This window comes from Verticillium nonalfalfae (assembly GCF_003724135.2).
Source record: "Verticillium nonalfalfae strain VnAa140/NRRL 66861 chromosome Unknown scaffold_23, whole genome shotgun sequence".
In the NCBI taxonomy this organism is placed as follows: Eukaryota; Fungi; Ascomycota; class Sordariomycetes; order Glomerellales; family Plectosphaerellaceae; genus Verticillium; species Verticillium nonalfalfae.
Window position 1 is genome coordinate 168388 of NW_021167248.1, and position 16452 is coordinate 184839.

General features: G+C 56.7%; 5 protein-coding genes and 1 non-coding gene across 6 annotated transcripts; 2 read left to right on the forward strand and 4 right to left on the reverse strand.

The window, feature by feature from the left end:
- Positions 1–1447: 1447 nt before the first annotated feature.
- Positions 1448–5406, forward strand: D7B24_004161 (uncharacterized protein; the record flags this gene model as incomplete). The annotated part of the gene is made up of 7 exons (XM_028638335.1): positions 1448–1468; positions 1519–1550; positions 1604–1730; positions 1787–2745; positions 3630–4404; positions 4613–4865; positions 5078–5406. 7 exons carry the CDS (start codon positions 1448–1450, stop codon positions 5404–5406), a joined length of 2496 nt encoding a protein of 831 aa, XP_028496955.1.
- A 46-nt stretch (positions 5407–5452) lies between these two features.
- D7B24_004162 (uncharacterized protein) lies at positions 5453–6246 on the reverse strand (the record flags this gene model as incomplete). Its single annotated transcript, XM_028638336.1, has 3 exons — positions 5453–5557; positions 5659–5893; positions 5945–6246. 3 exons carry the CDS (start codon positions 6244–6246, stop codon positions 5453–5455), a joined length of 642 nt encoding a protein of 213 aa, XP_028496956.1.
- A 1309-nt stretch (positions 6247–7555) lies between these two features.
- On the reverse strand, positions 7556–9445 carry ASNSD1 (Asparagine synthetase domain-containing protein 1; the record flags this gene model as incomplete). The annotated part of the gene is made up of 4 exons (XM_028638337.1): positions 7556–7636; positions 7725–8261; positions 8327–8755; positions 8807–9445. The coding sequence occupies 4 exons, from the start codon at positions 9443–9445 to the stop codon at positions 7556–7558; spliced, it is 1686 nt and encodes a 561-aa protein (XP_028496957.1).
- A 352-nt stretch (positions 9446–9797) lies between these two features.
- D7B24_004164 (uncharacterized protein) lies at positions 9798–12326 on the reverse strand (the record flags this gene model as incomplete). Its single annotated transcript, XM_028638338.1, has 1 exon — positions 9798–12326. One exon carries the CDS (start codon positions 12324–12326, stop codon positions 9798–9800), a length of 2529 nt encoding a protein of 842 aa, XP_028496958.1.
- A 796-nt stretch (positions 12327–13122) lies between these two features.
- On the reverse strand, positions 13123–13194 carry D7B24_004165. Its single transcript has one exon. It is a non-coding gene; the product is annotated as a tRNA-Glu (tRNA).
- A 706-nt stretch (positions 13195–13900) lies between these two features.
- Positions 13901–15071, forward strand: D7B24_004166 (uncharacterized protein; the record flags this gene model as incomplete). Its single annotated transcript, XM_028638339.1, has 2 exons — positions 13901–14538; positions 14594–15071. 2 exons carry the CDS (start codon positions 13901–13903, stop codon positions 15069–15071), a joined length of 1116 nt encoding a protein of 371 aa, XP_028496959.1.
- Positions 15072–16452: the final 1381 nt, after the last annotated feature.

Genomic DNA, 16452 nt, shown 5'->3' on the forward strand with positions numbered 1-16452 from the left:
TCGGCTCGTCGAGATTTCCGGTTCTCGATCGCGCGCCACGACCGCCAGCCACCCCCAAGCGCGCAAAGGATCACGAACTCCCGGGCGGATTGTTCCCGCCCGTCGCATGAGGACCCAGTAGGCGACCTATCGTCTTGCCTGCCGTGCATACGTTTCTCTCAGATGCATTTCCCCCATCTATGCTTCAAGAGAATCCTCGGCTGGACGTTTGAGGAACGAGGTAACACAGGTACTCATCGTTAACAGCGACAAGACACGCAAAGGTGGGATTCCCAACTACAACAGCGCCAGATTGCCCGTTACTAGATCTCACTGTCGTTCACGGTGGCACCATTAGGCCTGGTATCCTTGACAAGGGTTATTGGGGGGGGGGGGGGGGGGGGGCGAAAGGGTATTTTGGGAACGGCCGAAAGACAGCCCCGCTCAGAACCGGGGGTGCCCTGAGCTCGTATACAAGTACAACAGTTCGGGGATCGTGAATGACAAGGTGTCAGCTCTACCTCGTGCTATTCGCATCAATCTCAACGGTAGGGCTGCATCTTCTCAAGCGAGTATCTTCTTGGCAATTGGCTAGGTGCACACCGTTTCACCAAGTGCCCCGGTCTCATAGCTCGGAAGCACTGGGAGAAGTCAGCGAGGGCCCAGTGCGTGTTGCATCAAAGGATTGATTCGCTCTCATCGGTGTTGACTACGGTCTCTACTGCCATAATGCTTCATTGGAGGCTCGAGTGAAAGGTATCGCAGACGTGCAGGTGGGTTTGAGGTTCGTAGGATTTCATGATCGGCCGGACCCCATCTTGGGTCATCTTCGTGGTCAACAGTCGAACTCGCGGTCGGGCAGTGCTGATTGGTTCAGTTCGACTGACTAGTTCGACCGACCAGGGGCCGAGATCGCGTCTTCCTGTGCGTCATGAAGAAGGGTGAGCATCGTAACGAGGAGGTGGTCGTTCTGTCACACGCGAGATCCTTCTGCGCGAGGCTGCGGCACTGAAGTGCTATGGTTGGGTGGTGGGAGCTAAGCTAAGTCGACATGGTGGGTAGATACCTAGTAATAGTTGATTACTTCCACTTCATCGAACAATCTATGCTCAAATGTACAATGTAGCCTGCAGTCGTAGCGCCATGGGCCTGTGGGATGTCACTGTGGGTGGAGGTGGACCTCGGCGCGGATGTCTCCCCGCATCTGACTGGAGCCCCTGCGCCACCGTGTGCGTATTCTTGTCGCGGAAACACACCTCACATCCTCAAACCTCCCATACTGTCAGGTCTATGCAAGGCTTTTCCCAATTCGAGCAGCATGATAAATCCAGTTCTAAGACCCTCACGTACTCTTGTGAGCCTTAGACCTCAATCCTGGTCATATTTGTCTTTCCAGGCACCATGCCGAAGATGGAAGTCTTCTGCGCCAACGAGCAACCTCCCCCTTGAAGGGTACCGTGTACTGGACATGACCAGAGTTCTTGCTGGTGTAAGAAACATTCCCCGACATTCGATATGGCCTTCCATTAACAATAGTAGCCGTATTGTACGCAAATCCTCGGTGACCTAGGGTACGCTTGCCTTGTGAACATTCATCTCGACCCCGCTTCTGACTTTATCTCAGTGCCGAGGTCATCAAGATCGAGCATCCCACTCGAGGCGATGATACCCGCGCCTGGGGACCGCCTTATGCCACCTACAAGGAAGGCTCAACACGAAAAGGACCTGGCGAGTCGGCTTACTTTCTTGCCGTGAGCATTAGTCTGGTGACAACTGTCATGGCTTTCCCTGTGCTGACAGTGTCCAGGTGAACCGCAACAAGAAGTCCCTGGGCCTCAACTTCCAGCATCCCAGCGGCATCAAGATCCTCCACAAGCTGGTCGCCAGCTGTGACATTCTCGTCGAAAACTACCTCCCAGGGACGCTGAAGAAGTACAAACTCGACTACGACACGTTACGGGCCATCAATCCCGCCCTCATTTACGCTTCGATCACAGGCTACGGCCAGACGGGACCTTACTCTAACCGTGCCGGGTATGATGTCATGGTCGAGGCCGAATTTGGTCTTATGCACATCACCGGCAGCCGTGACGGCCCGCCCGTCAAGGTCGGTGTCGCCGTGACGGACCTGACGACGGGCCTGTACACGAGCAACAGCATCATGGCCGCACTGCTGGCCCGTGCCAAGACTGGCAGGGGACAACACATTGATGTTTCGTTGAGCGATTGCCAGACGGCGACGCTGGCCAACATTGCCAGCAGCTGCCTCATCAGTGGGAAGAAGGACTCGGGTCGCTGGGGAACTGCGCATCCATCAATTGTGCCCTACCGATCGTTTAAGACGCGGGACGGAGACATTCTCTTCGGGGGTGGCAACGATCGGCTCTACGGCATCCTCTGCGAGGGCCTGGGTCGGCCGGAGCTGAGAGACGATCCGAAGTACATTACCAATGCCCAGAGAGTCGCAAATCGCATCGAGCTGGAGGCTTTGATCGAGGGCATCTCAATGACGAAGACGACCGAAGAATGGCTGCAGGTGTTCGAGGGCAAGGGGATGCCGTATGCAGCGGTTAATGACGTGCAGGCAACAATGGAGCACGAGCACACAAAAGCGAGGAACATGGTCGTAGAGATGGATCACGAGCACTGCGGCACGATCAAGATGGTGAACACACCAGTCAAATACTCGGAGAGCGAGCCGAGGATCCGGTCTGTGCCGCCAACTCTTGGGCAGCATACGGAAGAGGTATTGACCCAACAGCTGGGGTTGTCGGCTGAGGGAGTTGAAGCGTTGCGGAGCGAAGGAGTTGTAAGGTGATACCTCCCTTGTGAAACTCGTCGGGGGTGTAGAAATGAAGTGAAGCATATTCAACGTCAAAATAGCGCCAACCTCATCACGATTTCGTTTCTTCGTCAGGCTTGCATTTGTTCAACCACAGTATTTAGATACGGCGAAGACGTGCCATCGCATCGCGACTCAAACTGGGGACCTGGCTGGCAGGCTCACTCAGGTGCCCAAAATTCAAGTGGGTCACCGCACGTGACTTCGCGTTTTGTCTGGGAAGGTCCAGTCGTCGAACCATTGCTGGATCATCTCATCAACAACTTCATCATGACCATCGCGCCGAACGCTGTACAGTTATTCCGGTTCAATTGATCATCAGGAGAACTGTTCTAGTTCGGGGAGACTTTGTCTCAACCCGCGCATGTAACTCTAATACTGGCATCCATCTACCAGTGTATCTTTCACGACAGCTGTCAGAACGCAAGACGGCTCAGGCTCCATACAACACCTGCTCACTCTCAATGGCATTCTAAACCATCTTATGACGGCGATCCGAGAACCCTCGAACATCAACCGATCCTTCATTCTTCATCACAGAACGGTAGTTCGTCTATGAAACTTATAGCTTTTAGGCGGTCGAGCTTCGCAGACTAAGCCAAATGTCACACTCACTGTTGCCCAGTCTGCGGGCGGGCTTACAGGGCATTGGGTCGGAACCAGTTCACCCAACAACTGACACGATGGACATTGATCCTCCAAGAACAGAGGCGATTGTCATAGAAAAGGCCGGCAAGCCACCTTCTTCGCTGAATGGCTCTCCCCAAATGACAACACAGTTGCCATTAGCAGCGCCACGCCTCTATAGACCGCAGTTTCCTACTACGAGAGACGCCATCCTCGCCCGAGTCAAGAGACAAAAAGACACGCAGTCATCACATGCGCCTCCCTATCCTCCTATCTGGTTCTCTGTCACCTACGAAGACGTTCTTCGGGAACAAAAGGCGGCCCGCAACACTGCTGCATGCGCTCCCATGCCTTCTACGCTATCCATGCCCGAGGGGACTTTGCCTCCACTGCGACCACCGACGCCCAGTCTTAAGAGGAAACGGACTCCCGAAGCCGATGATCCGCCGTTGACGATAGGTCCAACGGCGGCTGCGGCGCTCGCTGCTGACCGCCCGGCGCGTATCGTCCCTAAGCCCCTTCTCCGCAACAAGCGGACCGAAGAAGACGGCCCTCGACGCTGCGATAAGTGCGAGTCCGCGGAAGAATCACCCGAAAATCTTCTTATCGTCTGTCCTGTCTGCGATTGGTCGTGGCATCAGCGTTGCCACGATCCCGAAATCGGTGCCGATTCGGTCCGCGACAGGGTACGCTTCAAGTGTGCAGAGTGTGTGAGGGAAGGGGCGGCCATTGATGCCTACCGACTGGACAAGCTCCACCAGGATCAGATCTCGTCGCGAGGTGTGGCCGACGTCGAGAAGCTGCGCAACGCAAGGCTCGCGGAGCTTCCAGCGTTTAAAAAACCAGAGCTCGTGGGCTTCAAGGCGGGCGATGCGGACCGCGAAACGGCGAGTCTCCTCTGGCTTACCCTGCTTCCTCGTTCTTCGGCTTGGGTCATGTTGCTGACTTGTCATAGCGTCGGGCATACTTTTCCTCCCTCAGAAAGACGGACGTCATCAATTTGTTACTGTTCAGCGACGCAGTCAAAGACGGGCTTCTCATCGATGTCCTCGTTTCCATGTCCAAAAAACACCCGAACCTCCCCCTCTTTAACCACCCAGACTGGGCAGTTGTAAGCGCATTCACTAGGTTCTCTCTCCTGCCCACCTTCTGACCAGTACTTAGGCCCTCACAACGCCAGCCAGTCTACCGCGCCCTGCGCCGCCAAAGGTGCGTCAACCGGCGGCAAAGCCTGTTACCAAACGACCCAAGACGTCCGCCATTCGCAAGGTTCAGGAGACGGAGACCATTGCCGACCAGCCAGACGAGGAGCCGCTGCCTGGTATATGGCCCGAGGCCGGCATTGGTCTGTACAGCAAGTTGCCGCCCGAGCTACCTGATCCGATCTTGTTGGGACAGAATGATGAGGAGGCGTTCAGTGGGTTCATGATTGACCGAAATGGACGGCCCGTGGAGCCGGCCTTTGGGTAGAGTGTCGGGGTTGCTCGGCGGCCGACGCAGGTGGTTGGAGCCGGAAGTCAGTGCGGCGACGGGAGTGGCTCAAACCGCGAACAGCACTCAGATGCGCATCAGGAGGCGAACGGCAACAACATTTCAGATACGAGCCCAACGTCTGACGCGAAGGGAAAGGCAAGAATGGAGACGCCGGTGTTCGAATCTGGGACGGCAGAACCAGGAAGACGGCGAAGCGGCAAGTCCACCAGAGCACATCCAACCCCGAGCTCCGACCCAAGCAGCACGAGTCTCGAGCCCTCCTCGAAAGCGCAGAGGGAGTCAAGGCAGCTACAGAGTTGGAGCTGGTGGAGGGAACCGTCCATGGGAGCTCCAAAGCGCAAGCACGGAGAAAGCAGTGGGAGGAAGACATAGATGCGGCGAAGAGTGCGATACCCCATAGTCATGTCAGTGCTCCCCCTCATGATGCGGCTGCGCCTAGACTCGCAGTAAGGATATCCCAGTAGTCACAAATGGATATGGTTCTTGTGGCAGGTGTGCCACTCATCTTGGTCATTCGAGATTATGTTCTTCAACATGGGGCCCAGCACCAGTTGATACCACCACTTCCTTCATCGTCCCTCCCGTATTGAACTCTTGCTTCGTTGACCCCGCCCACTGCGGCCGCTGGTCAGTGGCCTCCCGCCGTGCACCCAGTCTAGCAAGACCCGCCACCGCAAAGCAACCCTCCCGAAATCCCACATCGCAATCACAAATACCGCGCCCGCGACGAGCCCGTCGCCCGTCTCAAACACGGTGCCCCAGAGGTGGTAGCCTGGCGTGAAGACCCTCGGCCCAGGCACATGCGCCGCGAACGCGATGAAGACCGCCAGGAGACACGTGGCGATGCCCGAACGCACGAGGAGGGTGACGGCGTGGGCGGGACGGAGAATGCTCAGCAGCGAGAGGAGGGTGTCGAAGATGAGGAAAATCAGAGCGGCTATGACGTTGTGTCTGCTCACGTGTTAGTCGGGGGTTTCAACGCAAAAGCCTGACAAGACGCACCCTATCTGTGTCGTGGCCGCCGCAGGCTGGTCGTGAAGAAAAGTCGCCAGTGCGGCGATGAGAACAGCACAGAGATGGATGTGGAGGATCGTGCTGGCGAGATGGATCCATGACGTAGAAGGCGATGCTCGATGGGAGCGATGCCGCGAGGCATGCCTCGACGGTGCACGGGGTTGCTGTTGCGGGACTGGGTGAGGTTTCGGGGCTGGTGGAGTGATGCTCATAGTCTGGCGATAGACGGACTTGTCCTGCTTCTTTGGCGGCGCGAGGGCCAGCGGCGGGGGACGTTTTGGTCTCTCCATCATGTCTGGTGATCCTGAAAGCCCGCCCGGTGATGTCGAGAGCGTCGTCAAGGTCGTACGGGGACTCGTCCGGCGAGCTGATCTGGCGCTCAGCGTCGGAACGTCTGCGGCGGGCGACCTCGGGTGCTGCGGCAGCGCTTGTAGCCACGGGGCAAGCGACGCATGAAATGGGGCGACGACGGCGACGGGGCGAGTTACAGTCAAAGAGCCTGGTGGAGGCTTCCTAGTTGTTTGAACCAGCAGACGCCGCGTCAGTTGTCTGTATGGTCGTCGCTGGCGTTGCCCGGACGGCTCGAGTGAGAGAGGGACACTTCACAGCCAGACATCATGGGGCTCAGCTAAGATAACAACGACCACAAGACCACACGCATCGCGAAGTGGATGTTTGAACGCCGTGGCGTCAAGTGGCATAATCACTGGAGACTTGCGATTGGAGCTTTGCGATGGTTCACCGAAGGTTGAATGAGCAGGGATCGTGTAGCGAAGTCGTAGGGGCCCGCCGCAGCCGGGGCATCGTGGCAGGACAGGGATGTCATCGTGCGTCCTTGGGGCTGGAATTAACTCTACCCCCATCATCTTCAGACGACCATGCCGATGGGACGCCTCCGAAACGAGGGATCGCTCGCCACGTCGTTGATGCGCCCACAAGCAACAAGTTCGCATTGGAAGGTTCCTGAGACGTAAATGACCGCGCCGGCAGCTCAATATTGGTTCGGTAATGTGATTTTCCTTGGTCTATGTTTTCTGTAGTGGGCGTCGTCGCGTCGTACCCCAGACACCCATGCTGCTGCACGGCCCACGCCTGACGTGATCGTCAACCTGCGACACGTCCAGTCCCTTGACACAACCTCCTCACCCCAGCTGGCCCATTGCCCCCGTTCTCATCTCGTCGTCGTCGCCGGGCCAGGGCGTCTTTTCATTCGCGAACTGCTCGGCTCCCGGAGAAATTTGCGTAAGATGAGCCACAGGAAGCCCAGCCGCATCCCACTTCAGCTGGGCAAGCCTGGCAAGGTACTGCGGCTTGCCATGGTAACGGTGAAAGAAACGCGCCTCGGAATCTCGGCATCCGCGTCGGGGGTCTGGCTCAGACTTGCCTTTACGTCTTCATGGTCGGCGGTCTCAAAACACAAACGAACCAAGAACGGAGAAGGGTTACTGAGCGAACAGAAACACGCAACTGCCGACATGGAAACGTCCCTGTCAGCCAAACCGACTCGGAAGTATCTGTTGGTCATCACAGCCAGTCCCTTGGTACGAATCATTCCGAGAGGCTGCACTGGCAAAGCCCTTAATGCTCGTGTCGTCATGCTCAAGAAGCAAACTCCAGGATGAGGTCGGTGCCCTTGGACTGCCCACTGACCATCTTGGCTGTTTTCGCTCCGAATTGAATCTGCCGTGGACCACCCATGTTAGCCTGCGCCGTTGTTGTATTTCGGGGCAACATCAGACGTTGCACATCAGACGAAGAGGAAACATACCGCCCGCTTCTTTTCGCGTGCCACGGACCGCATGCCCAACTCCTCAGCCAGAAGCCTGAGCACCCGCTTTGCAGGCTCAACCATAATCTCGGTCTGTGGGCGATTAAAGTCACACTTGCCCCATGCTGGAGTCTCAACAGCCCACTTGACAAGTCGTTCGTCCAGGAATGGAAATCGGACCTCGCGACCCCAATGTGCCATGATCCTGTCGTCGCGGCCCAAATTGCGCTCGCCGAGGCGTCCAACGTCGAGCTTCAGCTCGTCAACCAGAGCCTGGTAGCCTCCTCGCTCAAAGGCAACGGCATGTCGGGAATAGCCACCGAACAACTCGTCCGCGCCGAGGCCCGACAGCAGCACCCTGGCGGGTGTGGCGTAAGGCACTGGCTCGCTGGAAGGCGTGGCCTGAGCTTCGCCGACGCCGCGCGCTGCGAAGTAGAGAGCGAGAGATATTGAAATGTCCATCTCCGTCCTGTGCGGGTACATCAGAGCTACGACTTGGCTCCTGTGAGCGAGAGTCTCGGTGTAGGGGACATTAACCTCCAGCCTGTCGTCAGTTCTGATGCATGCAAGGGTACCGATTGAGTTAAAAGGACATGACGTACCGCCACAAATCTCCACCTCCTTGCCGGACACACCTGGACGAGCTCGGCGAAAGACTTTCTGCCCGTGACCCGATCAGGGCAGATCTCGTATATACTTTCGATGGCGTCCTTGCGCCGGGTACCGGCCACACGAGGGTTCTCGAATGCAACATTCAAGAGGTCGATACCCTGATCGGGCGGGAGTAAGTCACTCGCAAGGCGCGCAAGGACCGTGCAGTCCAAGCCACCGGAGAATAGTACAGAGACCCTCGTGTCATCCGTGATAGCAGGTTCTGTCCCCGATTGGGATGGGTTTGGTATGCCCAGAACACGCAGTGCCAGTGAGTCTGTAAGTTGCTGGCGGAGCATCTGCACAGCTGCGGATCCAGGGACCAACGGAGACGGCTCACCATAGGGTAGAGCCGTGTTGAAAACGCCAATGTCGAGTACCTACGCCAGTAAGTAGCAGGAAGCCGATGCAACATAGAGGTCGCGACTCACCAAGTCTTTCTCTGAGCTGCTGGACCAGGGATGGCGAGAGATTGATCCTGCCACGTCCCGACCCTCGGCCCATGACTGCAAATCGAACACATAGATACCATCGGCCTCGACTTCGGACCAGCTGGGATCTGTGTCGCCTGCAATACTGGCCAGAACCATCCCTGCATCCCGTCGCTGAAGAAGAGATCGCCGTCCCAGGCGGTCGCGCCCGTAATACACCTTGGACGACGCCCTGTCGAAGAACACAAAGGCAAAAGGCCCTTCGATGGCGCGCAGCACTCCTAGAATCTTTTCCTCAAACAATGATGCAGTCGCACTAGCACCCGCCAAGCGCGCAAAGACGAGCTCGCCGTCGTTCCCGTCCAGCGCTCCGCCATCAAACTTCCACGCCTCGCCGTTCCAGCAGAAAACAGAGCCCCCCACGTCATCCCGAAACGGTTGCGGCGTGACGTGGTCGCCGCGAAGAGCCAGAACGGTCGAGGTGAAGGATAGTGTGATGGGCGCAGAGCCCTCGCGCAGGACGGTCTCCTGCAAATTCCCAAGATGATCGGGACCGCGGCAGGCAAGGCATCGCGTGAGGTCGTCCGAGACGCGCGCTTTCTCGACACCACGCGTGACCGAGGCGTGGATGCCACACATGATGTTGCGCGAAAAAAAGAAACCAAAAAAAAAAGTCCGTTGCCTGAGGGTTGGCGGTGTTGCTGAAGGTTCAGGTGCTTGAGAGGTGGGTGCTTGTGGTAGAATGCCATGTCACCAATTTTACGTGCCCACCCACGTCCTTTCCACCGTAACGCGTACCTAGGTAAGGTACCTTAGGTACCTTGGTGCGCTAGTAAGCCCCCCAAAAATCCAGCCACTTCATCAGCCACCATAGACGAAGACATGCCACACTCATGCAAATAGAGTACCTGCCTTAGAATATTGTCACATCAAGCAAGGGTGGGCTCTCGAAATGTCTCTTTCTTTATATAACGCAAAATGAATACTAGGCCTAATCTATGGTACCCTCTGGCAGGATGGAGATGTAATCCACCGGCGCCGGCTCCTGCCCGTCGGGCTTTCCTACGATGCGGAGCGTGCTTCCATTCTCCACGTGCACGCCCTTGAACGTGATACGCGTCGCCGTCTGTCCATCAATGTACTGCGACGGCGCCTTGCCCAGAATGTATTCATGGTCGCCCTTCCACTCGCCGACGAGGTCGTCATCGAGGTAGAGCGTCCACGTGGCGTTGCCGAGAGCCTGGTCGTAGTAGTTGACTGCGACGTTGTATGTTCCCGTCTCAAACTCGAGCTTCGTCGACGCGGTACCCTCGGTAGAGTTGTCCGCCGTCACGATGCAGTGAGAGCCGCTCGCAGCCTCGAATGGGTGAACCCGGTACGGCTTGTAGCCGTCGAGCTCCATGTCCTCAGCCTCAATGCGGTAGGGGTGGTTGCCCACGCGGCCAGCCTCGTCAGGAATGCTCGACTTGTTGAGGTAGAAGTTGTTGACAGAGTCACGCCACACTAGCGAGTGGCCAGCCTGGTAGATGAGGCGGAAGAGCACGTGTTCGTAGCGCTCCTCGTCAATCTTGTCCTTGAGGCTCTCCCAGAGGGGCACAAACGTCTGCGCCACGGCGCTGCCCTCGTAATGGGCGTCGTAAAAGTGCTGGATGACAGTCTTGCCGCTCTTGAGGAGCTGGGTGTAGGGGACGTGGTGGAACCAGAGCAGAAGGTTGTCGGGGGTGGTTTCGATGTTTTCGTACATCTCGTAAATTTCTTGGGGATATTGCCCGGCGTTCCCGGTGCCGTTCCACACGGTGCGGTCCATGCCGATGCTGTTGGCGTCGGCGCGCGTCCACTGACCCCAGGGGTTGTTGTCTTGCGAGGCGGGGTTGGGACCGTAGTGGCCGTGGAGAATGTCGGTCAACGTCTGGACACCCAGGTTGCCCGAGTAGTTCTCATACGCCGGCCATGACTCCATCGACATCTTCGTGATGGTGTCGATTACGAGAGGGTCGTGGTTGAACGTCATCTTGGTCCACTCCTCCAGAACCTCGACCGACTCCGCAGAAGGGTCCCATGCCAGTCTGCCGTAAGCATACAGGTTGGACATGGCCAGATGGCTTCCGAGCCAAGTAGTGTTGTGGCCAACGTTGACAACACCAGCGTAGCCTCCAAGTTTGTTGCCGAACCGCTTTCCGCTGACAATGCTCTTCAGCGTGGAGCCTTGGCCTTCAACGCGCAGGTCAAAGTCGAGAAGCTCTTTCCACATGGGGGCAAGGTAGACAAGATGAGCCTGCTGGCCAAGGTATTCTTGCGTGATCTGGAGCTCGACCGCACTGCCCGTCTCATGCAGTTGAGAGAAGAGAGGCGACACAGGTTCACGGACCTGGAAATCGATGGGGCCATATTTGATCTGGATGACAACGTTATCGGCGAACTCGGTGTCAAGACCGTCAAAGAACTCGACAGCCGCGTTGGCACGGTCAGCCTTCCAGTTGGCGTCCTGGTTCAAGCTCTGGTGATCGTAGACAAAGGCTCGGAACAGAATAATGCCGCCGTATGGGTCAAGAGTGTGGGCAAACATGTTGGCGCCGTCGGCCAACGTCCTGTTGTATGTAATCGGTCCGGGTTGGCCTTCCGAGTTGGCCTTGACGAGGTATCCGGCCATGTCAGGAATCCGCTCGTACAGAGCGTCTGTGATACCCTGCCACCAGTCGATGACTTTCTGATCGAGAGGGTCGAAAGTATCGAGGCCTCCCAGCAGCTGGGGCGAGGCAAAATTAAGGGAGAGACCGAGCTTGATCCCGTACGGGCGAAAGGCATCGGCGATGCGGGCAACGCCATCCATGTTCTCGGGTGTCAAAGTCGTCTCGTTAGCATTGACGTTGTTGACAACGACGGCGTTCAGGCCGATGGAGGCCAGCAGACGAGCATACTCGCCGACACGCGTCAGGTCTTCGCGGACCTTTCCATCCCAGAAGAAGATGGAATCACCGCCGTAGCCTCGCTCAACACTGCCGTGAGTTCCTCCATCGCGCATATTGTCCCACTGGTTAACCCATCGAATCGGAGCGTCGGGGTTCGAGGTCAAGACTTCATCCTTGATCTCGCCCTGTGCGAGGCGTGCGAGGTATTTGAAGGTTCCGTAAAGTGCACCTCGTTCGTTCTGTCCGAGGATCAAAACATTGGCGCCGGAGATGTTGAGGTGGTATCCATCTTCGATGAGCTCGGGAAGTTCATCAATGGCACCACCATCTTCGAGATATGCCTCCAGGGTGCCGACAGTGATGGTGGCTTCCTCCTCAGAAGCATCACCGAAAGTCAACTCCTTGCTGAAAATGCCGTTGATGCCATCTGCGAGCTCCTTGCCGGCGGTGTGGATAGGAAGGCCTTCGGTGGCATTGAGCGTGACGATGACCGACGGCAGTTTGCCGTGGTAGCATTTGGCATGTGGGATTGGGGCGTACCGCAGCCACGCGGCGAGGCCGTCTTCGGCAGCCGCTAGGCCGAGAGTCGCGAGGAGAATCAGTCCGCGCATCTTGGTGGTGATGAAGCTCGCGATCCTCGTGTCTTAGGTGAGAGAGCTTGCGCCTGAGGGACGGTTTCGGTGCCTGGATCGTCGCCATCTTTATATTGCTTCAACCACGGTTCGCTCCATGATGTGCCGTCGCCCTGCAAGTTTCTCCGTCATAGGGATCGTCATGCTCCGGCTCGCTGGGTTCCAAGGTTCCATCGCCTCCAGGCTGTGGGGGAGGGCCACCGGATGATACGATGCCTTTAGCCTGTTTGTTCGACATGACTTTGGAGGTTATTTGGCGTGCGGGGCCAATTGAACCGGCTCGGCGCTGTGGGACCTGTTCGCGTGCATTCGAGTCAGAATGGTGCCGTCTAGGTCTCTGTGTGTACTGGATTACCCTTGGTGTGCTTTTGGCGACGAACATGACGTTTGTCGGCCAGCGGTTGATAGAGCCAGGCGGCCGAGGCGCACTCTTGCCCCTTGTCGCGGGGTACCTGGTGGGGTAAAACCAAGCTCGAAGCCACGGCAGATGGCGGACAAAGTCCCCTGTGCAACGAGCCCAACTCAGGGCCAATGCCGGGTAAAAGGGAGAAACAGGAGCTTTGCAGAGACGCTAGGCGCAACCAAGGCGATGATCGTCGGGTAGAGAGCTACCGAGATGGGATTGGCAGCTGCTAAAGACGATGCCGGTAGGCTTCTGTGGCAAACACCTCGCGACGTGCAACGGCTGAGTCGCTTGCGTGGACATGGGTGATTCATTCAGTGAAACAAAAGAACAATTGCAAAAAAAAAAAAAAATCCGGATTAATCAAAAAGATTCCGAACCAGGGAATCGAACCCTGAGCCTGACGGTGAGAGCGTCAAATGTTAGCCATTACACCAGTTCGGACACTGATTGACGAAGCCTTGCGGCGACATAGGATTCATCCAGCGAGAAAGATGGAGCCGACTCAAGGCATACCCGCAGCGGCAGCTTCTGCGGCTGGGATGCATCGAGGCATCAACGGGGGGCCAATGAATGAGCAGCGGCATCAGCAGGCCTTGTGCTTCTTGAATCTTGTTGCCCATCATGTGCCAAGCTTGAACGATGAAGGCGGTCAGAAGGGCAGGGCTGTCGCGATGGTCTTGTCTGGTGTTGGTGGATGATGGAATGAAGGACCCAGTGGACGACAGGTTGGCTTCCAAGACGTGCCCAGCGTACAGTTAGTTGATTTATTAAGGAGCTTGGGAGCCTACCTCGGTACCTGGTAGCAGGAACTATGGGCGCTCCGTCAGGTCAGACGGCAAGCCCAGACGGAAGCACCTGCCAGCGACTGGCCCTGTGAAACGTCGCACTGTTCATGCGAGTACCCGATTCGGATTAGCGTGCTACCCCCTGGATCAATCGCGTCCGTCGCGAACAAGGCCAAGTTGACACGACTCTTTTCTTGATGAGAGTGAAGCCTCCGTCGAGAACAAAGAGCGAGACCTTCGCTCCCACTCACCAATCAGCGACCATCTCACCAGGGCAGAAGTCATCTACGCCCACTTCATCACGCCTTTCCGCAGCATGAAAGCCTAAGAGGGAGAGCCCAGTACGCTGACCCACACCCATCATGGCAAGAGGACCCCCATCACCACAGGCCATCGTCCTCATCCTCCTTCACTTCGTCTTCCTCGCGTCTACCGTGCTCGCTTATCAGCCGCTCGACGATGACTGGTTGCGCAACATCACATCGAGCGACGACGAGCTAGACCCCAAAACCGGCGCACTTCTCGCCCCCATCCTCATTCCTCGTGTGCCCGGCACGCCGGGTCAGGTCAAGACCCAGGCGCACTTTGTCAACTTCTTCAAGACGCAGCTGCCCAAGTGGTCCATTCAATGGCAAAACTCAACCGGGAAAACCCCTGCCACTGGCAACAAGGACATTCCGTTCCAGAACCTCATTATCCGGAGAGAACCGCCCTGGACGAAGCCAGGCCAGACCAACTGGCTGACCCTCGTCGCCCACTATGACAGCAAGATCAAACCTGATGGCTTCATCGGCGCCACCGACAGCGCTGCGCCATGTGCCATGCTGATGCACGTTGCGCGCTACATTGACCCCTACATCACCCAGATGCAGGACGAGATGGTCGGCCTCGGCGAGAGTGGTGGTACCCCGGCCATGGACATGGGCATCCAGATTCTCCTGCTCGACGGCGAGGAAGCGTTCGTGTCCTGGACTGACACCGATTCTCTCTACGGATCCCGGTACGTTGCGTGTTCTTGTGACATGTGCCGCTACCTCACTGACATGGTTCCCCAGGTCCCTCGCTACCGAATGGGAAAATCCCAACCCGGCCATGTCTTACTACAAGAACCCCTTGGACCAAATCAGTGTATTCGTCTTGCTTGACCTCCTCGGTGCCGCCAACCCCTCCATCCCCTCCTATTTTACGCCAACCCACTGGGCCTACCAGAACCTCGCTTCTATTGAAAACCGCATGCGCAAGCTCCGTCTCCTCGAGTCCAAGCCCAATGCACCTTTCCTGCCCGATGGTGAGCTGAGCTCTAAGGAGCTCCGCGGCGGGTTCGTCGGCGATGATCACGAACCCTTCATGGCAAAGGGTGTTCCTATCTTGCACCTGATCCCGACGCCATTCCCGTCTGTGTGGCACACGATGAACGATGATGGGGACCATCTCGACATGCCGACAGTGAGGGACTGGACCAAGATCGTGACGGCGTTCGCCATGGAGTGGCTAGACATGATGGAGCTGAAACCCGCCGACGCACAGAGGTGATGGATTGCGTGTATTCTTACAGCGACTGTATTCTTACAGAGACTTTTAGCGCACTCAAATTCAATGTCATGGAGCGTATTGTTGCTCCACTGGACTCTATGTTGTCGACGTCTCGGTCTGGTCACTTTCGCACCTTGGGGGCGCTGAAGTCGCGGCTGCTGTCCAGGTTGACCGCAACCTTATTTCTGAAATTTTATGAGCGCAGCAGATCCATAATTTTTGGCGTTTCTTTGACGTCAGCTACGCATCTTCAAATGTCTGCCGCCTGTGCATCGAAAGCTCACTGATCACATTATCCTCCAGCCAATGTGGACCAACTTAGCAGCAACAGCGACATTCGATATGACAGACTCTAGGATACTGAGCCTCAGCACACTCAATAGCAACGCCCCCTCCTTTTCTTCCTTCAGCTCAAGAAGTGACTTGACCCTCATCATAGGGCAGGCTGGAGTTGCGGCCATGGTCGAATCTCACCGACTTATCTCGGCCTCTGTAGTATTTCGGGCGATGCTGACTGGTCCTTTCAAAGAATCTAGACCTGCCGACAGGCGGTGGGAGGTTCACCTATCTGATGACGACCCTGGGCCTCTTCTCATTATTTTGAGATACCTGCACATGGGAGAGGAGGCGAGCAGCGATCTGATCTGTGAAGCCACAGATTGCAGGAGACAACCTCCTGTGGATATTGATCATGAGAAACTACTCGCACTCTTGAAGGTAGCAGAAATGTACGATCTACTGGGACCTCTCCGTCGCTGGCATACATCATTGATCGTGAGTCGATGGCTCGAACCTGCGATGGCAAAGGCTCTTCCGATTCATCTCACTATTTCTTGGCATCTTGCTCAGGAGGGGCTGTTCGCACAAACATGCTTGATGTTGGCTTGGGATATCGAAGTTTACGACAACGGGAGCATTCTTTTCGATGACGGTCACGAGACGACGGACTGTCGAGACGTGAACGTCCTTCTTCCACCAAGCGTCCTAGGTATGTTGTCGCTCACCCGATCTTAGCCTTCTCTGCTTACAAAGGTAGATCAGGTTGTGGTGTATCGTGCTGACATCCTCGCACGCTTGCTCGGACCCATCCGCACGGATTTGAAACGACTGCGCTCCCACAAGTCCTGCCAGAAAGCCGGCGTCGTCGCCCGAAGGGAGCGTCAGTTATGCGGCCTGACAGCACTCAGCGGCATCTATGACCACGCACGCGCCGACGAAAGCATCGCCATCGTCCTACGGATCGTTTTCGCGGATCAACCAGCGCGGATCTACACCTCGACTGTTCGCCGCCTTATCATGTGGACAAACTTTCTGTTCAGTTGCAGTGCGGAGAAATACCCGGGCCACGAAAGTTGCAGCCCCTTTCCCAACCTCGAAGGCG